Source organism: Microcaecilia unicolor, chromosome 8 (assembly GCF_901765095.1).
Source record: "Microcaecilia unicolor chromosome 8, aMicUni1.1, whole genome shotgun sequence".
Classification (NCBI taxonomy): Eukaryota; Metazoa; Chordata; class Amphibia; order Gymnophiona; family Siphonopidae; genus Microcaecilia; species Microcaecilia unicolor.
The window spans coordinates 7939406-7963767 of NC_044038.1; the positions used below are offsets into that span (position 1 = coordinate 7939406).

The following is a 24362-nucleotide window of genomic DNA, read 5'->3' on the forward strand; positions in this document are numbered from 1 at the left end:
AACCTTTTTGAGTATTGACCCCAAATATTTCTGGCCTGCACTTTTCACAGTCCAAGGCTAACACACTTTACAGCACGGTTTTTACTGCAGGAACTGTTTTATGCAATGGATCTGTTTATTAATAATGTGCATTTTAGTAAATGCAGCCCTTTGATGTCATAGAATCTGATATTTACAAGGATTTAAGCAAGGGACCTTCCAAGTTAAACTGCACACACAGATATTCAGTGGCACTTACATAGTAACATAGTAAATGACGGCAGATAGAGACCTGAACGGTCCATCCAGTCCGCCCAGAACTGTTTTTGTACTAAAAGTTCTGAAGCTAACGTCGAAGCCCCTTAAAATTTACACTCCAGCCCATCCATATCTATTCAGTTATGATCAGGGCATAGACCGTAGAAGTCTGTGCAGCACTGGTTTTGCTTCCCAATTACTGCTGTTGTCACCCAATCTCCATGAAGATTCCGCAGAATCATTCCTTCTAAACAAGATTCCTTTGTGTTTATTCCATGCATGTTTTAATTCCATTACTGTTTTCATCACCACCTCCCACGGGAGGGCATTCCATGTATCCTTTTTGATTTTGCTTTTAACTCCTAACCCATATTCACTTGTTCAGAACCCTTATTTTATCATCCTCACCTTAATATTCCCTTATCTCTTGTTTGTCCTGTTTGTCTGTCCTAATTAGATTGTAAGCTCTGTCGAGCAGGGACTGTCTCTTCATGTTCAAGTGTACAGCGCTGCGTACGTCTAGTAGCGCTATAGAAATGATTAGTAGTAGTACTAGTATTTGAAAAATTAACATTTTCACCAGGTATACAGTGACCATTTCTTTGAGTATGCAATGTGAAATACAAGGACACAATTTTTACCTTCAGTTTAATGCACCATGAAAGGCAACCCAGCTTCCCCCCCCCCCCCCCCCCCCCCAATCATTGTGTTATTTCAATATTAAGGGGGGGAGAGAGTGGAGTAGAGAGGAAGAAGACCAAGGCTGCCTTTCATAATGCTATAAATTCAACGTAAAAATGATGTTTTTGTATTTCACATTTGTGTTCTCACTCAGCAGCTTGAGGTGTGCAAATGTATTTTGTCCAGTGCTCCTTTGGGCTTCTTACTTAATCAGACCCACAAATGAGATCTTATGGCATGATCCTTTGCTCACAATTCCCCTATTTTATATCTACTCCAATATAATTTAATCCAGTCATTATAGCAACAATTCTTAGCACTGGTCTATATGCGACTAGGGTGTATACTAGGTGTCACTGTTTTGTAAGGAAGGATTACAGCTCTCTTACCCTAGATGCCACCTGTGCAGTATCCCCATCCCCAGCTAACCTACAGACCAGAGGACCTTAGCACAGTGGCTCCCAAACCTGGTCCTGGAGGCACCTCAGCCACTCAGATTTTCAGGATACTCACACTGAATATTCATGAGAGAAATTTGCATGTAGTAGAGGTAGTGCATGCAAATTTCTCTCGTGAATATTCATTGTGGGTATCCTAAAAACCTAGGGTGCCTCCAGGACAAAGTTTGGGCACCACTGCCTTAGCAAATATTTCAAGCCAAGAACCCTCTGCATGCCATCGATTTAATATATGGTGTTAGTACATAAGTATTGCCACACTGGGACAGACCAAAAGTCCATCAAGCCCAGCATTCTATTTTCAACAGTGGCCAATCCAGGTCACAAACACCTGGCAAGATCCCAAAAAAGTTTGATACATTTTATGCTACTTATCCCAGAAGTATGCAGTGGATTTTCCCTAAGTCAATTTAATAATGGTCTATAGACTTTTCCTTTAGGAAGCCACCCAGACCTTTTTTAAACCCCGCTAAGTTAACCGCCTTTACCACATTCTCTGGCAACGAATTCCAGAGTTTAATTACACGTTGAGTGAAGAAAAATTTTCTCCGATTCATATTAAATTTACTACTTTGTAGCTCCATCACATGCCCCCGAGTCCTGGTATTTTTTGAAAGAGTAAACAATTCAAGTCTACCCATTCCACTCCTCTCATTATTTTATAGACCTCTATCATATATCTCCCCTCAGCCGTCTTTTCTCCAAGCTGAAAAGCCCTAGTAGCTTCAGCCTTTCCTCCTAGGGAAGTCATCCCATTCTCTTTATCATTTTCGTCGCCCTTCTCTGTAGTTTTTCAAATTCCACTATATCTTTTTTGAGATGCAGTGACCAGAACTGAACACAATATTCGAGGTGCAGTCGCACCATGGACCGATACAAGGGCATTATAACGTCCTAATTTTTGTTTTCCATTCCTTTCCTAATAATACCTAACATTCTATTTGCTTTCTTAGCCGTAGCAGCACACTGAGCAGAGGGTTTCAACATATCATCAACAATGACGCCGAGATCCCTTTCTTGGTCGGTGTTTTCTGTTAAGTACATGCTGTTTATATTAATTTTCTTTATATTTACATATTGCTGATATTTTCTGTTCTCCACAGAGAACTCTGGATTGGTGCATTATAAATTAATATAAATACCACTGGGCCAGCCCATGATACACTTTTCTGCCACAGGCACAGAGCTTGTTCTTATATGCTGATATAATAATACGTTCTACTGCATTAGCATGCGAGTATTTCAGGCCCCACTTTATGAAATTAAACCTCAACATATTAGTACACAAGGGCCCACCAGTGTGCAACATTTATCACAGCTGACAAACCATTAACTATAGTAGTCCAAACTCTACAGTGATATATTAACATATCTACTGAAAATGCAGCAGAGATAGCAACTAAAATTTTTGAAAATTGTTTGGCTACTGCCTTTCTGAAGAAATACACTCAAGGCAGTGTACAGTAAGAATAAATCAAACATGAGCAACAGACAATTACAACAGTAAAAATATTCAAACAACAATACAAAGTACGGAATAGTACTCTACTTACACTGTCAACACAATACGTAATAGAACATTTTAACTGACAGTGTAGGGTATAAGCAAAGATGGAACATATTTATAAGAGGAGTTGGAAAGTAAGGTGACTAATTTTAAAAAAAGTTGTGCTTGAGGTCACTAAGGGCTCCATTTACTAAGGTGCACCTGTGTTTTTAGCATGTGCTAAGGATTAGCACGCGCTGTGTAGACACCCACAGGAATATTATGGGCATCTACACAGTGTGTGCTAATGCGCTTCTAGTCCAGCTTAGTAAACAGGGCCCCAGGCATTTAACTGCATCTGTTCCCTAACTCCAGTTTTACTGGTCTAACATCATATGATATGTTTTAGTTTCTGTTAATAAATTTTGAACATATTCATACTTTTCTAATTGTTATGTAAGTCCCATTGAATCTGAGTTCTACTCGGGGTCATAGGAGCCAGCTCTGTGGGTGCCTGAGCACCCCCAATATTGAGAAAATTGCATGTACATGTCCAGGGAAGGGTTATTTCCATTGGGCTCAGCACCCCCAATAATTTTGAAAAGTTTACTCCTATGCTCGGGCTAATGCGGGCAGTGGCGTAGCCACAGATGGGTCTGGGTGGGCCGGGGCCCACCCACTTAGGGCTCAGACCCACCCAACAGTAGCACGTTTCGTAGTAGCTGGTGGGGCTCCCAAGCTCTGCCACCTGAAGACTTCCCCCTGACGGTAATGAAAATGCTGCGCTCCACGATACTGGCACCTGCGCATGCTCAGTTTTCAGCGCATGCCTGCTGCAGACTGCCAAAGGTGGAAAGAAGCATTTTCCTGCCAGCTGAAATATTTTTTTGGTGGGGTGGGGGAGAACATTTGGTGCCCACCCGCTTACATAGAAACATATAGTAACATAGTAGATGACGGCAGAAAAAGACCTGCAAGGTCCATCCAGTCTGCCCAACAAGATAACTCATATTTGCTGCTTTTTGTGTATACCCTACTTTGATTTGTACCTGTGCTCTTCAGGGCACAGACCGTATAAGTCTGCCCAGCACTATCCTCACCTCCCAACCACCGGTTCTGGCACAGACCGTACAAGTCTGTCCAGCACTATCCCCGCCTCCCAACCACCAGCCCCGCCTCCCAACCACTGGCTCTGGCACAGACCGTATAAGTCTGCCCAGCACTATCCCCGCCTCCCACCACCGGCTCTGGCACAGACCGTATAAGTCTGCCCAGCACTATCCCCGCCTCCCAACCACCGGCTCTGGCACAGACCGTATAAGTCTGCCCAGCACTATCCCCGCCTCCCAACCACCAGCCCCGCCTCCCACCACTGGCTCTGGCACAGACCGTATAAGTCTGGCCAGCACTATCCTCGCCTCCCACCACCGGCTCTGGCACAGACCGTACAAGTCTGGCCAGCACTATCCCCGCCTCCCAACCACCAGCCCCGCCTCCCAACCACTGGCTCTGGCACAGACCGTATAAGTCTGCCCAGCACTATCCTCGCCTCCCACCACCGGCTCTGGCACAGACCGTACAAGTCTGTCCAGCACTATCCCCGCCTCCCAACCACCAGTCCCGCTGCCCACCACCGGCTCTGGCACAGACCGTATAAGTCTGGCCAGCACTATCCCCGCCTCCCACCACCGGCTCTGGCACAGACCGTATAAGTCTGGCCAGCACTATCCCCGCCTCCCACCACCGGCTCTGGCACAGACCGTATAAGTCTGCCCAGCACTATCCCCGCCTCCCACCACCGGCTCTGGCACAGACCGTATAAGTCTGCCCAGCACTATCCCCGCCTCCCAACCACCGGCTCTGGCACAGACCGTATAAGTCTGCCCAGCACTATCCCCGCCTCCCAACCACCAGTCCCGCCTCCCACCACCAGCTCTGGCGCAGACCGTATAAGTCTGCCCAGCACTATCCCCGCCTCCCAACCACCAGCCCCGCCTCCCACCACTGGCTCTGGCACAGACCGTATAAGTCTGGCCAGCACTATCCTCGCCTCCCACCACCGGCTCTGGCACAGACCGTACAAGTCTGTCCAGCACTATCCCCGCCTCCCAACCACCAGTCCCGCTGCCCACCACCGGCTCTGGCACAGACCGTATAAGTCTGGCCAGCACTATCCCCGCCTCCCAACCACCAGCCCCGCCTCCCAACCACTGGCTCTGGCACAGACCGTATAAGTCTGCCCAGCACTATCCCCGCCTCCCACCACCGGCTCTGGCACAGACCGTATAAGTCTGCCCAGCACTATCCCCGCCTCCCAACCACCGGCTCTGGCACAGACCGTATAAGTCTGCCCAGCACTATCCCTGCCTCCCACCACCAGCTCTGGCACAGACTGTATAAGTCTGCCCAGGACTATCCCCGCCTCCCAACCACCAGCCCCGCCTCCCAACCACCGGCTCTGGCACAGACCGTATAAGTCTGCCCAGCACTATCCCTGCCTCCCACCACCAGCTCTGGCACAGACTGTATAAGTCTGCCCAGGACTATCTCCGCCTCCCAACCACCAGCCCCGCCTCCCAACCACTGGCTCTGGCACAGACCGTATAAGTCTGCCCAGCACTATCCCCGCCTCCCAACCACCAGCCCCGCCTCCCGATCTTGACTAAGCTCCTGAGGGTCCATTCCTTCGGCACAGGATTCCTTTATGCTTATCCCACGCGTGTTTGAATTCCGTTACTGTTTTCATTTCCACCACCTCCTGCGGGACAGCATTCCAAACATCCACTACTCTCTCCGTGAAAAAATACTTCCTGACATTTTTCTTCTTACCTAGGCCCACCCAAAATCTGTTGTCTGGCTACGCCACATTTTTAAATGTCATAAATAAAATAAATGTTTTTTTTTTCTTTCTTCTTAGAGTAACCTGCCTGCATGAAGACAGTACTGGGAAGCCATGATACTACTTAAGCGAGGAAGGCAAGGGGGGGAGGGGTTATTTCACAGGTGCCTGCCTCGGAAGTTAGATCCGAGTAAGACGACCGCGACCAACTACCAGGACCCGCTTCAGCAGCCTACGGACCAGGTGATGATGACGAGGTGACCGCGCGGGCACTAAAAGGCGCCAAACGCCCATGACGTCACGCAGCCCAGAACTGACGTTCTCCGGACTCCCTTCTTCTCGCACGCACTGGTGGTCCGACATTTCTCCTCTTTCCCCCTCCCGCACGGTCTCCATCTCTCTCGACGGCTCTGCTTTCCCTCGCCTTCCCCACCCGATTTTACCTTTTTTTTTCCTTATGCAGTAAAAACCTGCGAAGTTCGGCCCTGCAGCCACCACACGGCAACAATGCTGAAAAGATGCCTGCGCCGCCGCCTTGTTGCTGTTGCTGCTGGGTCCCAAAACAGGAAGTGCGTCAGAAGAGGGGGCGGGATGAGGGTCAGAGGGAAGGCGAAGTGCGACGAGAAGAAGAAGCTGCTTTTCTGTATTTCTGCAGCAGCAGCAGGGGCCAAACTTGGAAGATTTTTTTTTTTTTTTACTGCAAATGGAAGAAGAAGAAGAGGAAAAAAAGTAAAACCAAGGAGGGAAAGATTCTTAAGAAATAACGGACTGCGCAGCGGTATCTGTGTAGAGAAGTCCATCAGTGTGGAGGCGGGCGCGGACTGACTTCTCTGGGCTCGCTGATTGGCTGAGTAGCGCGCGCTTCCGGGGCTGATGATGATGACGTGGAGGCGGCTAGCGCGCGCTTCGTGTCTCGTGGTGGTGGTGTGGAACAAGGCTGCTGTGCGGCTGGAGGAGGGACGAGGTGAGCGCTAGGTTCAGTTCCTCTTAACGCTGTAGAGGGGAAGTAGCCGGGCAACGTAGTACAGTAACGTGGCCGTGCATGTGCAGTTTGTCACTTCTTTGTTGATGGTTTGGAGTTTGAACTGTGCACTCACTCAGTGTGATGAAAAAAAAAAAAAACAAATCGCGCCTGAATCTGATCTGCTAAAAGTTGGAGGAGGGGCGGGGAAGGTAGTTCTGAAAGGTTAGGGCACTGGTTACTCGCAGTGTTTTATGAGCCAGGGTGGAAAGCGCGTTGCTGCCCGTTATTTGTCTAAATATATGTGTTTTGTTTCTTTGGGTTTATGCTAACCTGTTGCTTAGGATTTGGGAGGATGCAGGTGGCTGTATCTGGGAGAAGTGTCATTAAATATTTTGACACCCACCAGACAGGACTTAACAAGGATCTGGGTTTTCTAGCCCATTATAAACCATAAAATTGTACTGATTTGTCCCCCTCCTGTCTCCAGGCATATCTCACCTGTCCCTCATCCTCTCTCTCACCTATCCACCGCCATCCTGTTAGACTGTCACTGAAATGCTTTGATGTTTCACTTATATATACTGTCATCTACCAACCTTTGCTTATTTCTGATCTGACGAAGAAGGGCAACCTTCGAAAGCTAATCAAAGAATGTATTAAGTTATGTCCAATAAAAAAAGGTATCATCTTATTTTCTATTCCAAGTTTTATTTTGTTTTATTCCTATTGAATACGTAGGAGAAGTGTGAATGATTGAACTGGAATATTTCTGGATTTGAGGAGATCTTGGTCTCGGTGAAACACTGTTGCGGGCTAAACCGACCCTTTGATCCTTTGGCACCATCACTGTTCTAGGTGTGCTGTTGCGTTTTGCATTTGTTTGTCCAGAGGAGTTAATATTTAAAAACTGCTGTTCTACTATTGTAACGTTTTGGCGACTGCTCAGTTTGCAAGTGTCACCCCCATGCTTTCCACCGCTTCAGCTGAGCAACTTGACAGTCACACACTGTATATACCAAGAGCTGATGCAAAGGTAATGTGGGTCCCATGGCAAAATCTTTACCCTTACCTTCTTTCTTTCTTCCCCTACCCCATCCCATCAACCTTCAGTACCCTATCCTGTCCCTGGAGGGCTCCTGAGGAAGTGGTGGATTAAGCAGTTTGCCCAAGGTTACAGGGAGTTGTGGGATTTAAACTGATCTCCACTGCTCTAGCCATTAGGCTGCTCCTCTAGTCAACAGTCATGATAACCTCACAAACATTGTATAAAAGTGCAGGTTAAAATATGGGCTGATGGGGGTTTTTTTTTGTTTGTTTGTGTGGCTTGTCCATATTTGTTGTTTTGATACCAAGTTACCTACCTTTTGGCCATTCCTGGTTTAACGTTTACATCCCTAAGTAGAATGGGATTTGTAGTACCTGACTTTGCCATTTGAAATCAGTGCTGCAAGTACCATAATGTTTTATCTTTTCTTTTTTTGCTTTGTCAGTACCATAATGCACCCGGATGGAGTGGTCGGAAACCCAGAAACTGGGTAAAACTTGGCATCTCTGCTAATGGTAGCAGCCGTGCCCAATCTCTGTGATCCTGCAAAATACTCACAGTCGCTTCGGCTGCTTTATTTAGGAATGAAAATTCTCTTCGAGCTTTTAGGGAGGTCAGTTTTTCAGGAGCATTATGTCAGTGAAATGAGCCTATTTTTCACCACCTCGGGTTTTAGATCCCTAGATCCACGATTATGGGTCTTTTGCCCAACTTTTGAAAAAGGACTGGAAGAGTTTCACAGCGTGACAAGGACCACGCTTGCGCCACCTTCTGTGTCTCAAGATTGGCTGAGGTGGGACTCTGGGTGCTAACAGTGAAGAGGCGGCATGGACTGACTTCTCTCAGCTTGCTGATTGGCTGAATTTTGAAGCTGGGTGCATGCTTCATGGGTGCACACTTCATGTATCGTGTGGAAGGCTGTTTGGCAGGAGGATCGGGGTAAGCGCTAGATCTGGTTCCTCTAATGCTGGTAGTTAGAAGGCAAACAGCCGGTGAATATAGTACAGTAACGTGTCTGTTCATGTGCAGTTTGCGACTTCTTTGTTGATGGGTTGGAGTTTGGACTGTGCAGTCACTCGCTGTACTGAAGGAAAAACAAATCGCGCCTGAATCTGATCCACTAAAAGTTGCGGGAGGGGGGAGGAGTTCTGAAAGGACACTGATACTCTCTGCATTTTATGGACCAAGGTTCATGTGTGGGAAGCCCATGCTCTCCGTTATTTGTGTAATTCTATGTGTTTTGTTTATTGGGATTTATGCTAACCTATTGCTTAGGATTTTGGAGGCTGCAGGTGGCTGTATCTGGGAGAAGTGTGAATGATTGAACTGGAATATTTCTGGATTTGAGGAGGTTTTGGCTTTTGGTGAAACATCATTGCAGGCTGAACCGACCCTTTGATACTTTGGCACCAGCACTGCTGTAGGTGTGCTGTTGAGTTTTGTATTTGATTGTCCAGACTCTCTTTGAGGAGTTAATATTTAAAAACTGTTGTTCTACCAATGTAACATTTTGGCAACTGCTCAGTTTGCAAGTGTCACCCCGTGCTTAGGAGGGCGTCAGCTGAGCACTTGACAGTCACACTCTGTATATATACCCAGAGCTGATACAAAAGTAGTGTGGGTCCCAAGGCAAAATCTTCAGCTCCTGAGGCAGTGTAGGATTAAGTAGCTTGCCTAAGGTTACAAGGAGTTGAGGTGGGATTTGAACTGAGCTCCCTTGGCTCTCAGCCACTGCTCTAGCCATTAGGCTGCTCCTCTAGTCAACAATCATGTTAATTTCACAAACATTCTATAAAAGTGCAATTTAAAATGTGGGCTGATGGGGTGGGGGAGGAGTTGTTTGGCTATTGTCCTATTGTTTTGCATTCCAGGTCTCGCTCAAGAGGTTGTGGTGCCCTGGACCAACTTTTGTTTTTGTGCCCCCCCCCCCCCCACAATGCATCTCGTGATTAATTGTGGAGCATAGCCAGCAGTGCATTGGGGGGGGCACAAGGATGGACTGGGGGGGCATGCATCCCTCCCCCCCCCCCCCCCCAATTAGATATCATACCTTTGCTGGTGGGGATGCCGGTCAAAGAAATCCACTGCCAAAACAGCCCCCTTCCTCCTTGTGCTGCCTTAGGAGCGAGGAAGTCAATGGGGTGCCTCGAGCCGCTGATGCCGGCACGTCCCGAATATGCTCAGCTCATGCACAAACTGAAAGTGCTAGGGGAGTGCAAGTGTTGGTGGCTGGAGGCACCCCACTGACTTCCTCGCTCCTGAGGGGGTGACTCGGGCAGCAGATTTCTTTGTCTGGTGGGGGTGGCTACTCGTTCTACACCACTCAGGATTTTGTAGATCTCAGTCATAGCTCCCCTCAGCCGCCTCTTTTCCAAGCTGAAGAACCCTAACTTCTTTAGCCTTTCCTCATACGAGAGGAGTTCCATCCGCTTTATCATTTTGATCACTATTCTTTGAACCTTTTCTAATTCCTTTATATCTTTATTTCTATTTTTCCAGAATCTGACACTTTAAAAAAAAAAAAAAAAAATTCATCATAGTGTTTAGGAATAAATAGCCATCTTTGAAAACACCCTTCTTACATTATTTATTTCCAGGACAAAACTTCTATAATGGAAAACACGGAGAGCTTGATGACCAATGGAGAGCATAGAATCGCTGAACTCTGGTCGTCCCACAATAACATGGTGCTGGAGCCTCTAGAAACCAACGATTCTGAGGTAAGGTGATCGTTGTGCTTTTGAGATATTAGTCCACCTACTATGGTATCTCTTTTATTTATACTTAACTAGCCGTTGAGCCCATAAAAACGGGCTGGTATTGAGGTTTTCGGTATTGAGGTTTTCCTCCCCCCGCGGTCACCACCGCTCCCCTCCCCCCCGCGAAGTCGCCACTGCTCCCCCCCCCTCGAAGTCGCCGCCACCCCTCCACCCGGCCCGGGCCCTCTCTTACCTTCTGAACTTACACATCCATTCGCCGAACGCAGCAACGCACATCAGCTGAGCTGCCCCTTCCTTCTCTGCCTGTGTGTGTCCCGCCCTCGCTGATGTTACGTCACAGGAGGGCGGGGCCACAGGCAAAGAAGGAAGGGCTCACTGCAGCTCAGCTGATGTGCGTTGCTGCGTTCGGCGAATGGATGTGTAAGTTCAGAAGGGAAGAGAGGGCCCGGGCCGGGACAGAGAGGGAAGTCTCTACTGCGCATTTGCGAGTGAGTCGGTCACTCGCCATTTATATGTTTGATAGAGGGGGTATTACTATATCTCACAAAATATTACCCAGCTCTCAATATACGTCAACCATACTTTTATTTTCATAAGAGGGTATTATTGCATTTTTTTAGGATCCATCAGATTTTCCTATCACCATCACACAGGCTAATAATGTGAGCCAGGCACTTTTGTGATGGGTAGGTATTCCTCACTTGATCCATTTTAATTAAATTTCAGTTTTAAGAATTTTTAGCTATTTTTCTCTTATACTTCATAAAATCAGGTTCAGATTTCAATCGAAAAAAAGCACTTAGCTTCAATACTGGAACAACGCTTTATATTTCTTCTTTCATTTCAAATGATTTTAACGACTGATCACTCATCTCGGAGATTTGCACCTAACGACTGATCACTCATCTCGGAGATTTGAGATATTAGTGCCATTATTCTCCTGGCCCCAAAGTCATTGGAAATAGATAATCCTTTAATGTTTCTTTTTTTTTTCCATTTGATTTCATTATATTCTGATATTTGTATTTGACTTACCCCTGAAAAAAAATCCCACTAAGTTCTAAAGTTAAACAGGATGAATTTAAATAAAAAGAAAATTCAGTCTTCTGTTATTTGATATTGGTATGATTGTTCCAGGTCTTACTTAGTTGTGATTATGTATTTTATTCTCCCTTTTTTCTTCCGTCAATGGATTTTGCATTTTTAAAGAGTTGTGTGCTAGTATTCTTATTATGAATCCTTAATCTTTATTGTTACTAATATAATAGTAAAGGAATCTCTGCTTACAAGTCAGTTTTAAGACACATGGGGACCAAGTCCAATGACCTTATTTTCTTTCAAGGTATACGAAATTATACGAAAAGAGAAAAATCGACAGAAGTTTGGTCTGGAGTTAATTGCCTCGGAGAATTTCGCTAGCCGAGCAGTCCTGGAAGCCCTGGGCTCATGTTTGAACAATAAGTACTCGGAAGGATACCCAGGCCAGAGGTAGGGGGCATGGAAAGTCACTGTCCTGGGATCTTCCCTGTGTAGCATCCCACCTTTTAACTGTGCTTCCATTTTATGAGTAGGCACACTTGGGGGGGGGGGGGGATCCTTGTACTGAGCTGGGCTTATCATAGCTTCAACAATTTTTTATTGATGACATTCTAATATGACAGACACATTGACAATCATCAAAAATAGTCACATCAGATGTAACCAATTACAGTCATGTGCAGGCAGCTTATCATAGCTTAAGAGCTTACCATGTGGAGTGCTGAGGTGTCCTGCAGTAAGCTTCAAATGTGCAGGGAACTACTCATGCACTAAAAATATTTTTTTATTTTTTGGCCAAGGAGGCATGTCTTTAGGGGGGGGGGGGGAGGTGGAGATTGGGTGTTAATCGGTGTATTTGCATTCCCGCATGCATAGCACATGAGCCCTTGGTGCCTACAAAATAGGTGATGGTCGTGGCTTGCTTGCTGATCTTTTTTAATGGCCATGTGCTAATAGCAAAACTAGCACATGGGTCATTTTCTTGCTGTGGTAAAAATGGCCTTTAGTGTGCTGGAAAAACCCATGCTAAGTCCTTTTTTTAGCACACCTTAGTGAAAGGACCCCTTACTGAATTGCCCATTAAGTTGCCAACCTAATCCTGACATTTTGAGGCAATTTTTTAACTGGTCCACCTAACTACAAACCTACTTGTGCAATTTCAAACACACATAATGTCACGGCTCGGTGGGTGAGCCCTTGGGCAGCAGTCGGGTTTGCGCTGCTTACTCAACCCGAAGGCTAGGCGCGGGTCCCAGCTGGCAAGTTGAACCCGACAAAGACCAGATCTAAGCGTGGCTCTTAAAAGAGCCCCTGTGGGGCTGGCCCAGTAGAGTCGAGGCCAGGGAGTAGCTGGAACAAGGCTGAAAGCACGGACAGGAACAGGACTAGAACAAGGCTCTAGAATTCATTGCCAGAGAATGTGGTAAAAGCAGTTAGCTGGTAAAAGCAGTTAGCTTAGCGGGGTTTAAAAAAGGTTTGGATAACTTCCTAAAATAAAAAATTCATAAGCCATTATTAAGATGGATTTGGGAAAATTCACCGTTTATTTCTAGGATAAGTAGCATTAAATGTGTTGCCCTGTTTTGGGATCTTGTCAGGTACTTGTAAACACGATACTGGACTTAATGGACCTTCGGTCTGCCCCAGTATGGCAACTGTAATGTTCTTATGTTCTAGGCAGGCCTTGGCTGTCAGCAGGCGATTCATGCCCCAACAAAGACCAGATCAGAGAGTGGCTCTTAAAAGAGCCTTTGGTAGCGCCCTGACAGGTCAGGACAGAGGGTAGCTCTTAAGAGAGCCCTTTGGAGTTGGCCCGACGGAGTCAAGGCCAGGGAGTAGCTGGAACAAGGCTGCAGGCACAGACAGAAACAGGACTGGAACACATAGTAGACCAAGCTAGAGAATCCATTGCAAAGGCACTGGTAGATAGGAACTTCCTTGTGTACCACAAGACAGGAGGTGATTATATCAGTCCGTGCCCTCTTGCAGGGCTATAGAAGGAAGTGCAAAAAGTTCCAGGAAGTTAAACAGATTCTTCTGGTACAGAATACTGCTGGAGATCAAGGAAAACAAGTGAGAGGTGTGACACATAAAAACAGCCTAGTTTTCAAACAAGGTATGTCTATAAAAAAATTGAGTTTGAATGTTGTGTTTCTATGTGATATAGACAAGAAAAAGCAACACTGGGCCTTCAAGAAAGAGACAATGGCAGTCCTTTATTGTGAAAAAGATCCGACATGGGCCATGTTTCGGCGAACAAGCGCCTGCCTCAGGGGTCAAAGTGTGTCTTTACAATATATGGCAGTTTTCACACAGACAACGTCTGTTAGGATTGAATAAACGCTCAGTGGTGGCTGGCAATTTACTCAGACTGTCTGAACATTCCTGCTCATATATTGTGAAGACACACTTTGACCCCTGAGGCAGGCACTTGTGCGCCAAAACACGGCCCGTGTCGGTTCTTTTTCACAATAAAGGACTGCCATTGTCTCTTTCTTGAAGGCCCAGTGTTGCTTTTTCTTGTCTATATTGTATGCTGTATTACCCTCTCTTTTGTGATTACATGTTGCTATATGATAAAATATATGCCTGTAATTTTGCTCATTATAAAATGGAGTGTAAAGTTCTTAGTTTAATTAGCATACACATGTAGATACTGACTAAGCTTCAAAAAATTTACTCCTTTGGGTCTGCGTTAGCATATTAAGGACTGAAATACACCGATGAAAGGATTTAGCAACGTGGTAATGGCAGGGCAATAAAGATAAAGTTGAGAACCTCACTGCTTGATGGAATTAGTTTATGAACTTGGTCAGGGAGCAGAGTTGCCAACTCTGTTTTTTCCACGTAATTGGGTAGTTTTTCTAAAGTTGCTCTTGGGTACTTTTCTGCAGTCGTGGGTTGTGACTTGTTAGCAGTTTTTTGGCAGCTGCGTGGCCAGCACCATGTTTGTTCTGGCTCTCTCCTAATGGTTGAATTTGGAGCCAGAATGATGCTTGGTATATCTCAAACCTCATTCCAGCTCCAGATTTGACCAGTAGCAGGGTCAGGTGGGTGATGAGGTCAGCAGCTGTGCGAAGAGGCGACTAGCGAGCCTTGACCAATCTAACCACATGGATTTGGGGGTTTTGGAGGAGGAGGCAGAGCAAGTGTACAGCAGCACGCAGATTAGAATATTTTTGGACTCCTTTTGTGCACGGATTGGGCTGAGAATATTTTCAGCGTCTGTCAGGGAGAGTAATGCACTTTAGAGGTTTTTTTGTTTTGTTTTGTTTTTTTGTTTTTTTTACCCAATAAACCTGCATGGTTTTTCATCAAGAAACCTGGCATGTTTTCTTAGTGATGTTAGTGGTTTCAAGGAGGTGCAGCATTTTTGTTAGCACAAAGTCCAGGATCCAGTGGCAGCTCCCCAACTCTTTTTCCCCATTCCCCCAGCACACACACTCCTACCATCTTCTCCGGAGGCTTGCCTCTGGAACAGGTGTTATGTATTTGGCACCCTGCAGTGCCCAGACTTACGTAACTTAAACTCTCTGACAGCTGCATGGTGCTAGAAGGAAACACGCCTGCACCAGAAGCAATGCCAGCAGCAGGCTTCCAGAGGAGGTAAGGGGAGGGGGGGGGTTGGTTTGGAATATAAACCCCCCTTGGACAGGGAAATAACTACAGTGCTTGCATTATAACTCGCCTTGAGTTAGGATGTAGTGGTACAGGAAGTGATCATAAACATAAATGTTTAGACAGGCACAAGTAATTTTTAAACCTAAAATGCAACAAAACTGGGGGTGTGGAGTTGGGAGAAAATAGTGGAAGCTGACTGATGAGTGGGGCTTCAGAATGGCTGGGATAAGGATGAGGGAGAATGTGGGGGTAGAGGACTTGGAGAGACAGAATATTGGGGTGACAATCTGAAAGAAGGGGGGGGGAGCAGCCTTTGATTTAGTTAAATTAGTTGAGTGTACCTGATCAGCTGGATTGACGACATTAGAGGGTAAACGCCCCGTCCCCCGTGTGACTCCATCATTAGCAAGAAACCCCCTCTTGCCCGTCTCCCTGTTGACTCCATCATGGGAAGGGGATTTCCATTTCTCAGACATGATCTTTGTTGTCTGAAGTGTCTCCTGCTTCAGCAGCAGTGAAGATCACTGGCATAGTTTCCAGGAACTGAACAGCTTGGTTATGTACATGCGCTCTGCCCTTTGTAGGTATTACGGCGGCACTGAGTTTGTGGATGAGCTGGAGAGGTTATGTCAGAAGAGAGCTCTGAAAGCTTACAGCCTGGACCCCCAGAAGTGGGGCGTCAACGTTCAGCCTTATTCAGGTGAGATGTGGTGCTGGAATTGCTTTTCTCTTATTACTTCTTTGTGGGGGGGGGGGGGGGGCCTTAGGAGTTTAGCAGATATGCTGGTCTAAGTATAGTGGAAGCATTTCTCTAATAATTATTCAGTTGAAAGCATTTCCTTGTGGTGCTGATGCAGATGGGTAAGGGAAGTGGTTCTGAGATATTTTGTGGTTAAAGCTGTCACGTCAGAAGAGCACCACAAATGTGATGATAGGACAACCTCTGCTCATGAGAAGCTTGGGTTTGAGCTGCTATGGGGACAGAAGGAAGTGATCCAAGTGGGTCTGAATTAAAGGGGGCTCCTCACTCCCATTTCTGTTACCGTTCAGTCACGATTTGCACATGCAGAAAAGTAAAAACCACGGAACAAACTATGAAATCCCGGGCTGTGTCTCTTCTGTTGACTTGCAGGGCCTTTTGATTTCAGGTTCCCCTGCAAACTTTGCTGTGTACACTGCACTGGTGGAGCCCCACGGGCGAATCATGGGCTTGGACTTACCCGATGGTGGTCACCTAACGCATGGGTTCATGACTGACAAGAAGAAAATCTCAGCTACTTCTATATTTTTTGAGTCTATGCCGTACAAGGTAAAAGGGCTTTGCACGTGGGATGCATATTCCCTGTATCTTGCTGCAGGAAGAACCGTGGACGTGGCTATTGTGTGGTGCTTGCCAGCTGTGTCTCTGCAGCTGTATTCAATGTTTCTAGAACTATTGCTGTGTTCCCTGCATCGGAAGAAGGGGGTGTGCAAGGCCGTCAGACTCACAGAAGCAGAAGCCTGCGCGGCCACATTGCTGATCTGCAAGGGCCGACTCCTACATGGAATGTTTCTAGTGGAATAGCAACATTCCATGTAGAATCTCAAATAGTAGCAACAGTGGAGGAGTGGCCTAGTGGTTAGGGTGGTGGACTTTGGTCCTGAGGAACTGAGTTCAATTCCCACTTCAGGCACAGGCAGCTCCTTGTGACTCTGGGCAAGTCACTTAACCCTCCATTGCCCCATGTAAGCCGCATTGAGCCTGCCATGAGTGGGAAAGCGCAGGGTACAAATGGAACAAAAATAAAATAGATACTATTGGAGATTCTACATGGAATGTTGCTGCTATTGGAGATTCTACATGGAATATTGCTGCTATTGGAGATTCTACATGGAATGTTGCTATTCCACTAGCAACATTCCATGTAGAAGGCTGCGCAGGCTTCTGTTTCTGTGAGTCTGACGTCCTGCACATACGTGCAGGACGTCAGACTCGCAGAAGCCTGCGCGGCCACATTGGTGATCTGCAAGGGCCGACTCCTACATGGAATGTTTCTAGTGGAATAGCAACATTCCATGTAGAATCTCAAATAGTAGCAACAGTGGAGGAGTGGCCTAGTGGTTAGGGTGGTGGACTTTGGTCCTGGGGAACTGAGTTCAATTCCCATTGCAGCTCCTTGTGACTCTGGGCAAGTCACTTAACCCTCCATTGCCCCAGGTACAAATAAGTACCTAAGCTGCATTGAGCCTGCCATGCGTGGGAAAGCGCGGGGTACAAATGTAACAGAAATAAATACCTCCCCTTTATGAGCAGTGCTCTGATGCAGGCACACACTTCAGGGTTCAAACAATGCTAGGATGAAACTCTGTGCAACGCAAGTCTCACAAAATTAAAAAACAGACGATTAAAAACGGAGGAAAATGACCTCAACAGCCGAACAGCAGCAATATTTGCTTCAATCAACTGCTTCTTTTCACCCTAGGTTGTTAAAAAAAAAAAAAACCTCCATAATTTTATTATTTATTTTTAATACATTTTTTCATCTTCATAAAAAAAGAAATGTCCTTTATAAATTATTCACATTACATTCACTGTTCTTCCTCAAAGATTTTTTTTTTTTTTTGTATATCTCAATCTAGCCCAGTATCCTGTTTCCAACAGTGGCTAATCCAGGTCACAAGTACCTGGCAGAGACCCAAATAGTAGCAACATTTCATGCTACCAATCCCAGGGCAAGCGGTGGCTTCCCCATTGTCTATCTCAAAAGCAGACTATGGACTTTTCCTCCAGGAACTTGGCGAAACCTTTTTTTAAACCCAGATAAGCTAACCGCTGTTGCCACATCCTCTAGCAACGAGTTCCAGAGCTTAACTATTCTTTGAGTGAAAAAATATTTCCTCCTATTTGTGTTTAAAAGTATTCCCGTGTAACTTCACTGAGTGTCCCCTAGTCTTAGTACTTTTTGAAAGAGTAAAAAAATCAATCCATTTTTAACCTGTTCTCCACCACTCAGGATTTTGTAGAACTCTTATCATCATATCCCCTTTCAGTTGTCTCTTTTCCAAGTTGAAGAGCCCTAACTTCTGTAGTCTTTCCTCATATGAGAGGAGTTTCATCCTCGTTATCATTTTGGTTGCTTTTCTTTGAACCTTTTCTGATTCCGCTATATCTTTTTTTTTTTTTTTTTTTTTTTTTTTTTCTGTAGCTCAAGGAATCTTAGGCTCATGGAGTGATACGAGGCATAATAATAATCTTGATCTTATTTTGCATCCCTTTCCTAATAATTCCTAGCATCCTGTTTCCTCTTTTGGCCACCGCCGCACACTGGGCAGAAGATTTGAACATATTTTCTTCAATGACACTTAGATCTTTTTCTTGAGTGCCAACTCCTAACATGGACCTTAGCATCAGGTAAATATGATTCAGATTATTCTTCCCAATGTGCGTCATTTTGCATTTGTCCGCATTAAATTTGCAGATGACACAAAACAAAATTGTCAAAACACATGCGGATTGTGAAAACCTTAGGAAACTGGAAGATTATGCATCCAAATGGCAGATAAAATTTAATCACCTCACTCGTTCTGTTTTCCAGATCATTTATAAACTAGTAAAAAAAGCCCCGTTTCTGATGCAAATGAAACGGGGGCTAGCAAGGTTTTCTTCAGAGTGTGAATGTGGGAGTGTGTGTGTCCCTGCCCTCTGCCCTCTCTCCCTTCCCCTGTGCTGTCTGTCCCCTCCCCCCTCTGAGTGGAGTCCTTCAGTGTTAAGTTTCCTGCTGTGCTGTGTTTGTGTTACAGAGAGAGTGTCTCTCCCCTCCCCCCTCTGAGTCCTTCACTGTTCAGAGAGAGCGATTTTGGGCTGTGCTGTTTTCCTTCACTGTTTGTGTTACAGAGAGAGCGAGGGTGGGGCAGACACTCATGGGGAAACCGGATATCTCTGGCGCTTCACACTTCCGGCTGGAGGCTTCATTAGAACGTTGGTGGTGCCTTTTATATATAGAGATATGTTAAATAGCACCGGTCCCAGTACAGATCCCTGCGGCGCTCCACTATTCACCCTCCTTGATGAGGCAAGACTTCCCTTGGCTGAAACAGTGCTTACTCTGTCCCATTAAACCATGTTTATCTATGTGTTCTGTAATTCTGTTCTGTATAATAGTTTCCACTATTTTGCCTGGCACTAACATCGGGCATACTGATCTGTAATTTCCTGGATCACCACTTAAACCCTTTTTAAAAATCGGCATTATATTGACCACCCTCCAATCTTCAGGTATTTCAGAGGCTTTTAAGGACAGGTTACAGATCAGTTTCACATTTGAGTTCTTTCAGTACCCTAGGGTGCATGCCATCCTGTCCAGGTGATTTACTTGTCAATTTGGCACAGTACGTCTTCCAGGTTCACTGAGATTTTTCAGTTCCTCAGCATCACCCTTGAAAACCATTTCTGGTACAGGTCTTCTTCCGTAAAGACCGAAGCAAAAGAATTCATTCAATCTCTCTGCTATAGCCTTGTCCTCCCTGAGTGCCCCTTTTTCTCCTTCATGATCTAACGGTCCCAAGGATTCCCTCGCAGGCTTTTGCTTCTAGTGTATGTGAAAAACTTGTTACTGTGAGTTTTTGCCTCTGCGACAAGTTTCTCTTCATATTCTTTTTTAGCCTTCTTAATCAATACTTTGCATTTAACTTGCTAGTGCTTATGTTGCTTCTTATTTTCTTCATTCGGATCCTATTTCCATTCTTTTGAAGGATGTTCTTTTGGCTCTAATAGCCTCTTTCACTTCACCTTTTAACTATGTTGGCTGTTGTTTGCTCTTCTTTTCACCTTTGTAAATATGTGGAATGCATCTGGTCTGGGCTTCCAAGATGGTATTTTTAAACAATATCCATGCTTGATTTAAAATCCTAACTTTTGCGGCCGATCCTTTTAGCTTCTTTTTAACCATTTCCTCATTTTATCAGTCACTCTTTTGAAAATGAAATGCTGCTACAGTAGATTTCCTTTGTGGCTCTATTCCAGATATTAGCTCAGATTTGGATCATGTTATGATGACTCTTTCCCAGTGAACCCAACACCGCGATAGCCCAGCCTGATTTCAAGCTTTGAAGAAAATTGCTAAGTTCTGAACCATACTGGGATAATGCTCTTCTGGTCGGCACACTGGAACTGACTGTCTACGGTGTGTTCTCTTCGATTCCACAGTAGTGGTCATTTCGCTACATGTTCTTATGTTTCAACAATTTGTATTGATGATTTCACATAGGAACACATGCATTTGCTTAAGTACATGACGGGTCTTAAATTTGTCAAACGTCTGTACAATAATCCTAAGCTGCTATCATCAAATTTTTGTTTTGTTACATTTCCTCCCCTATCCCCCGTTATTCTTATTGCCTTTAACTTTTCCTTGTGCAAATAAAGAAACAGTCTACAGCATTGAACATTAAACTCAAACATGAATTTCCAATAGTTATTGCTCATACGTCGTTCTGTTTGATCCCCTTGTTTAATATTATGCCCCCCTCCCACTCATCTCCCTCCCCCCTTTCTTTAAAGATATCTCACCATGCTTCATGGTCTCTCGTGCCTATCCTCTTCACCTTCCTACTCTTTGGTATATGTGGTAGGGTATTTATCCCATTTTAGTGCTACTGAAAACTCGATCTGCCATTATCCCCACTGTCTCGTATTCCCCTTTCAGCCTCACCCAACCAAGCTGAACTAAAACTAAAACTCCCCCACCCTTACTCCTTTTTCTATTGTGTTGAGAATTTATTTAACACTGCGCTTCTCGCTTTATGGGAAATGCTTTGCAGATACTTGTTCCAGATAGAGATAATCGTTACATGTTCTTAAATTGCATATACTATTTATGAAGCATAGTGTTTATGAATCTTGCTTTAATAATTCTGATTAAGGATTTAAGTAATGGATTAGCTGAGGTCTTATTCAGTAGGTAGCTTAAACTTGTTAGGCAAACGGGGGCCTGACCCCACCTATAAAGAGCCTGCTTTTTTGTGATTTGGGGAAAATGCTGGAATGAATAAATGTTTCAGCAGTTAATGGCTATACATTTTAAACCACTGATCCTTGTTCTTTTCTGGGTTTTCCTTAGGTAAATCCCAATACTGGTTACATTGATTATGACAGACTGGAAGAAAATGCGCGTTTATTCCATCCAAAGATGATAATTGCAGGTATACAGGAAGGAAACCTTCAGTTTGCTAAATATGGGTAGGAGAATTCTTGTGGGCCAGTTTACCATCCAGAATAGGCTTAATTCACTGATCTGGGCCCTGAAGATTTGAGACCTTTCATAGATTGCACAAACCCAGGTAATGACCTGGAAGGTCATGTCTCCTCTGGCTTAACGCAGTTTTTAAATTCACAATTAATTGGGTCCAAAAATATTTTTGGAATATAGCGAGGGTAATTTAACATGTAAAATCCTAACGCTAATATGGTTACTTAATCATGCATATAACCATTTTAACATAGCACCAAGCTCCATAAATCAACATCCAGTTTCTTCAGAAACCTGAGTGGCGACTTGTCACATAAGGATCACAGCCTTCTGATTCACCAGACTTTGTCATCGGTTTCACTGAAGTTCATAATATAAATTTTCATTAACTTTTAATAGAAAAATTCTTTGATTTGGAACGTCACTTAGGTTCAAAAAGGATTGACTTAACTTAAAATTAGGACCCCTCGCCGACATGGGCCACGTTTCGCTCCAGAGAGAACGCTGCTTCAGGGCATGGTCCTTCAAACATATGGCGGCAACTGCTTCTAAACGTATCTTCTCTCAGTTCAAAAAAAAAAAATCTGAGAGAAGATACGTTTAGAAGAAGCTGCCGCCATATGTTTGAAGGACCATGCCCTGAAGCAGCGTTCTCTCTGGAGCAAAACAATGTCCATATCAGCGTGGGGGTCCTAAGTTTAATTTAAATCACGCCTTTTTGAAATTAAGTGACATTTCAAATCAAAGAATTTTTCTATTAAAAATTAATGAAAATTTATACTATGAACTTCAGTGAAACCGATGACAAAGTCTGGTGAATCATAAGGTTGTGATCCTTATGTGACAAGAGTCGCCACTGAGGTTTCTGAAGAAACTGGATGTTTGGACATGTAGTATGGAGTGTGGTCCTGTGTTAAAATGGTTATGGATGATTAGGTAACCACATTAGTGTTGGGATTTTACATGTGTTATGCTGTTTGTTTGGTTTTTTTTTCTTTCAAGAAGAATTTTCTTTTATTAAAGATACGAGTAAATTAAAGGGACCAGTGACGATCTGGGTGTGTTCAAGCATATACCGTAAACAATTGGTCTGCTTGAACCCCCCAATCTGAGGTTTCAGTTAGAAAATACTACAAGAACAACAAATTAAGATAATACATATAAGCAACGCAAACATCCTGTTATGATATCTATATTAGTTAATATTGTTTGGAGGTAATAATTCCTGACATCTACTGAACCATAAAATTTTGGTTTTAGCAGGGTTCAGCTTCAACATATGGGAAACAGCTCATTCTTTGATTTTATTTGTACAGTTTTATATTTCTAGATATGTAGAGTCAAGGTCTACAGATGCTATTATCAATACAAAAATGTCTTCAGCATAGGAATATTCATCATTTATCTAAAAGAATAGAACCTAAAGACAGCATACAAATATTAAGCAAAATAGGTGATAACGGTGAACCCTGAGAGATCCCCGCATATCAATTGCCAGACATGTGAGACTGTACCATCTTTTGTAACAGTATATTTCCAATTAACCAAGAATTTACGGAACCAATCCAGAATAACTCTCAGAATCCCAATTTCACTCAACTTGTCCATCGTAAGTCTAAGATCAACTGTATCAACTGTGTTATGCCGTTTTTTAAGTCAGCCTTTTATAACATGGGAACTAATAGTTCAGAGTCGGATTTGAAAAGGATACCGTTTGTACGTAGCTCTTTGGGATTCTGCCCTCAAGAGTTTGTAGCACCGTGCTTAAGACTTGTGTGCTTCCTCAGGTGTGAGCTGCTACTCTCGTAACCTGGACTATGGAAGAATGAAGAAGATTGCCGATGAGAATGGGGCCTTCCTCATGGCAGACATGGCCCACATCAGTGGGCTGGTTGCAGCTGGTGTTGTTCCATCGCCGTTTGAACACTGTGATGTTGTCTCCACCACCACCCACAAAACCCTGCGAGGTTGCAGAGCCGGCATCATCTTTTACAGAAAAGGCGAGTGTGAGAGTGTCTTTGCCTTTTAAGATATTTTGAGGCAGATTTTAGAAAGGATGTATCTTTCCACACTCGTCCTTCCCTACACCCCTTCCCATGCACTCCGCTCCATGGATAAATCCTTCTTATCTGTTCCCTTCTCCGCTACTGCCAACTCCAGACTTCGCGCCTTCTGTCTGGCTGCACCCTACGCCTGGAATAAACTTCCTGAGCCCCTACGTCTTGCCCCATCCTTGGCCACCTTTAAATCTAGACTGAAAGCCCACCTCTTTAACATTGCTTTTGACTCGTACACTCGCCTCCACCTACCCTCCTCTCTTCCTTTCCGTTCACATTAATTGATTTGATTTGCTTACTTTATTTTTTTGTCTATTAGATTGTAAGCTCTTTGAGCAGGGACTGACTTTCTTCTATGTTTGTGCAGCGCTGCATACGCCTTGTAGCGCTATAGAAATGCTAAATAGTAGTAGTAGTAGTTGAGACGTACAGTTCAGGGTGTCTCTAGTTCTGCCAGTATTTTACAACAGGATCTGCTGATGGTGGAGGCAGTTCTAAAATACGTCCAGGAATGGACATTTATGCGCTGGTTACATGTGGCAGGAGCCATCCGTTTTATGACCATGAATGTCCAAAAATATCCACAGGGCCAACACAGTAACAAATCCTCTTTACTGGCCCGGACTCTTCCTTGCCTGTCACCTCTCGAGTCCTATCTTAAGTCTGTGGACAGCTGGCTTAGATCCAATCACCTGTTTCTCAGCTTGGCTAAATGTGAAGCCGTACGTTTCCTTGGTACTCACACCCTGCTTATCCTTTCTTCAAAAATATTGAACATTTGCCTTGGCATTCAAAGATGAGATTACTTCATGTGCTGGGCATTCCTTTGGCCTCAGCAATCAATTTTAAATCAATTATTTATTTAAAATATTTATAGCCCGCCTATTGTCTAGGCAGGTTACAAGAAAAACAAACCATTTAATATGACAAAATCACAAACGGAAATCATAATTAGCATACAAATCCTTCATATAATGGATCCTCAGAAG

At 44.5% G+C, this 24362-nt stretch overlaps 2 protein-coding genes across 6 annotated transcripts in view; one reads left to right on the plus strand and one right to left on the minus strand.

Moving 5' to 3' along the window:
* Window positions 1-6305, minus strand: part of PRPSAP2 (phosphoribosyl pyrophosphate synthetase associated protein 2) — a 71289-nt gene extending 64984 nt beyond the window's left edge. Inside the window, exon 1 of the mRNA XM_030213316.1 lies at window positions 6145-6305. The gene's annotated coding sequence lies outside the window, so the exon portion shown is untranslated. The remainder of the gene's footprint in view (window positions 1-6144) is intronic.
* The window catches only part of SHMT1 (serine hydroxymethyltransferase 1), a 44582-nt gene continuing 26097 nt past the window's right edge, over window positions 5878-24362 (plus strand). Inside the window, exons 1-8 of one of the 5 annotated variants that reach the window (XM_030213313.1) lie at window positions 7630-7698; window positions 8986-9130; window positions 10308-10430; window positions 11773-11918; window positions 15674-15789; window positions 16238-16398; window positions 21188-21269; window positions 23104-23316. In XM_030213313.1, coding sequence (XP_030069173.1) covers window positions 10323-10430; window positions 11773-11918; window positions 15674-15789; window positions 16238-16398; window positions 21188-21269; window positions 23104-23316 — 826 coding nt within the window. In that variant the 5' untranslated portion in view covers window positions 7630-7698; window positions 8986-9130; window positions 10308-10322. Of the gene's footprint in view, window positions 5945-6582; window positions 6666-7585; window positions 7699-8369; window positions 8650-8985; window positions 9131-10307; window positions 10431-11772; window positions 11919-15673; window positions 15790-16237; window positions 16399-21187; window positions 21270-23103; window positions 23317-24362 lie in introns of those variants that run through there. The other 4 variants (XM_030213314.1, XM_030213312.1, XM_030213310.1 and 1 more) reach the window with 4 other exon arrangements.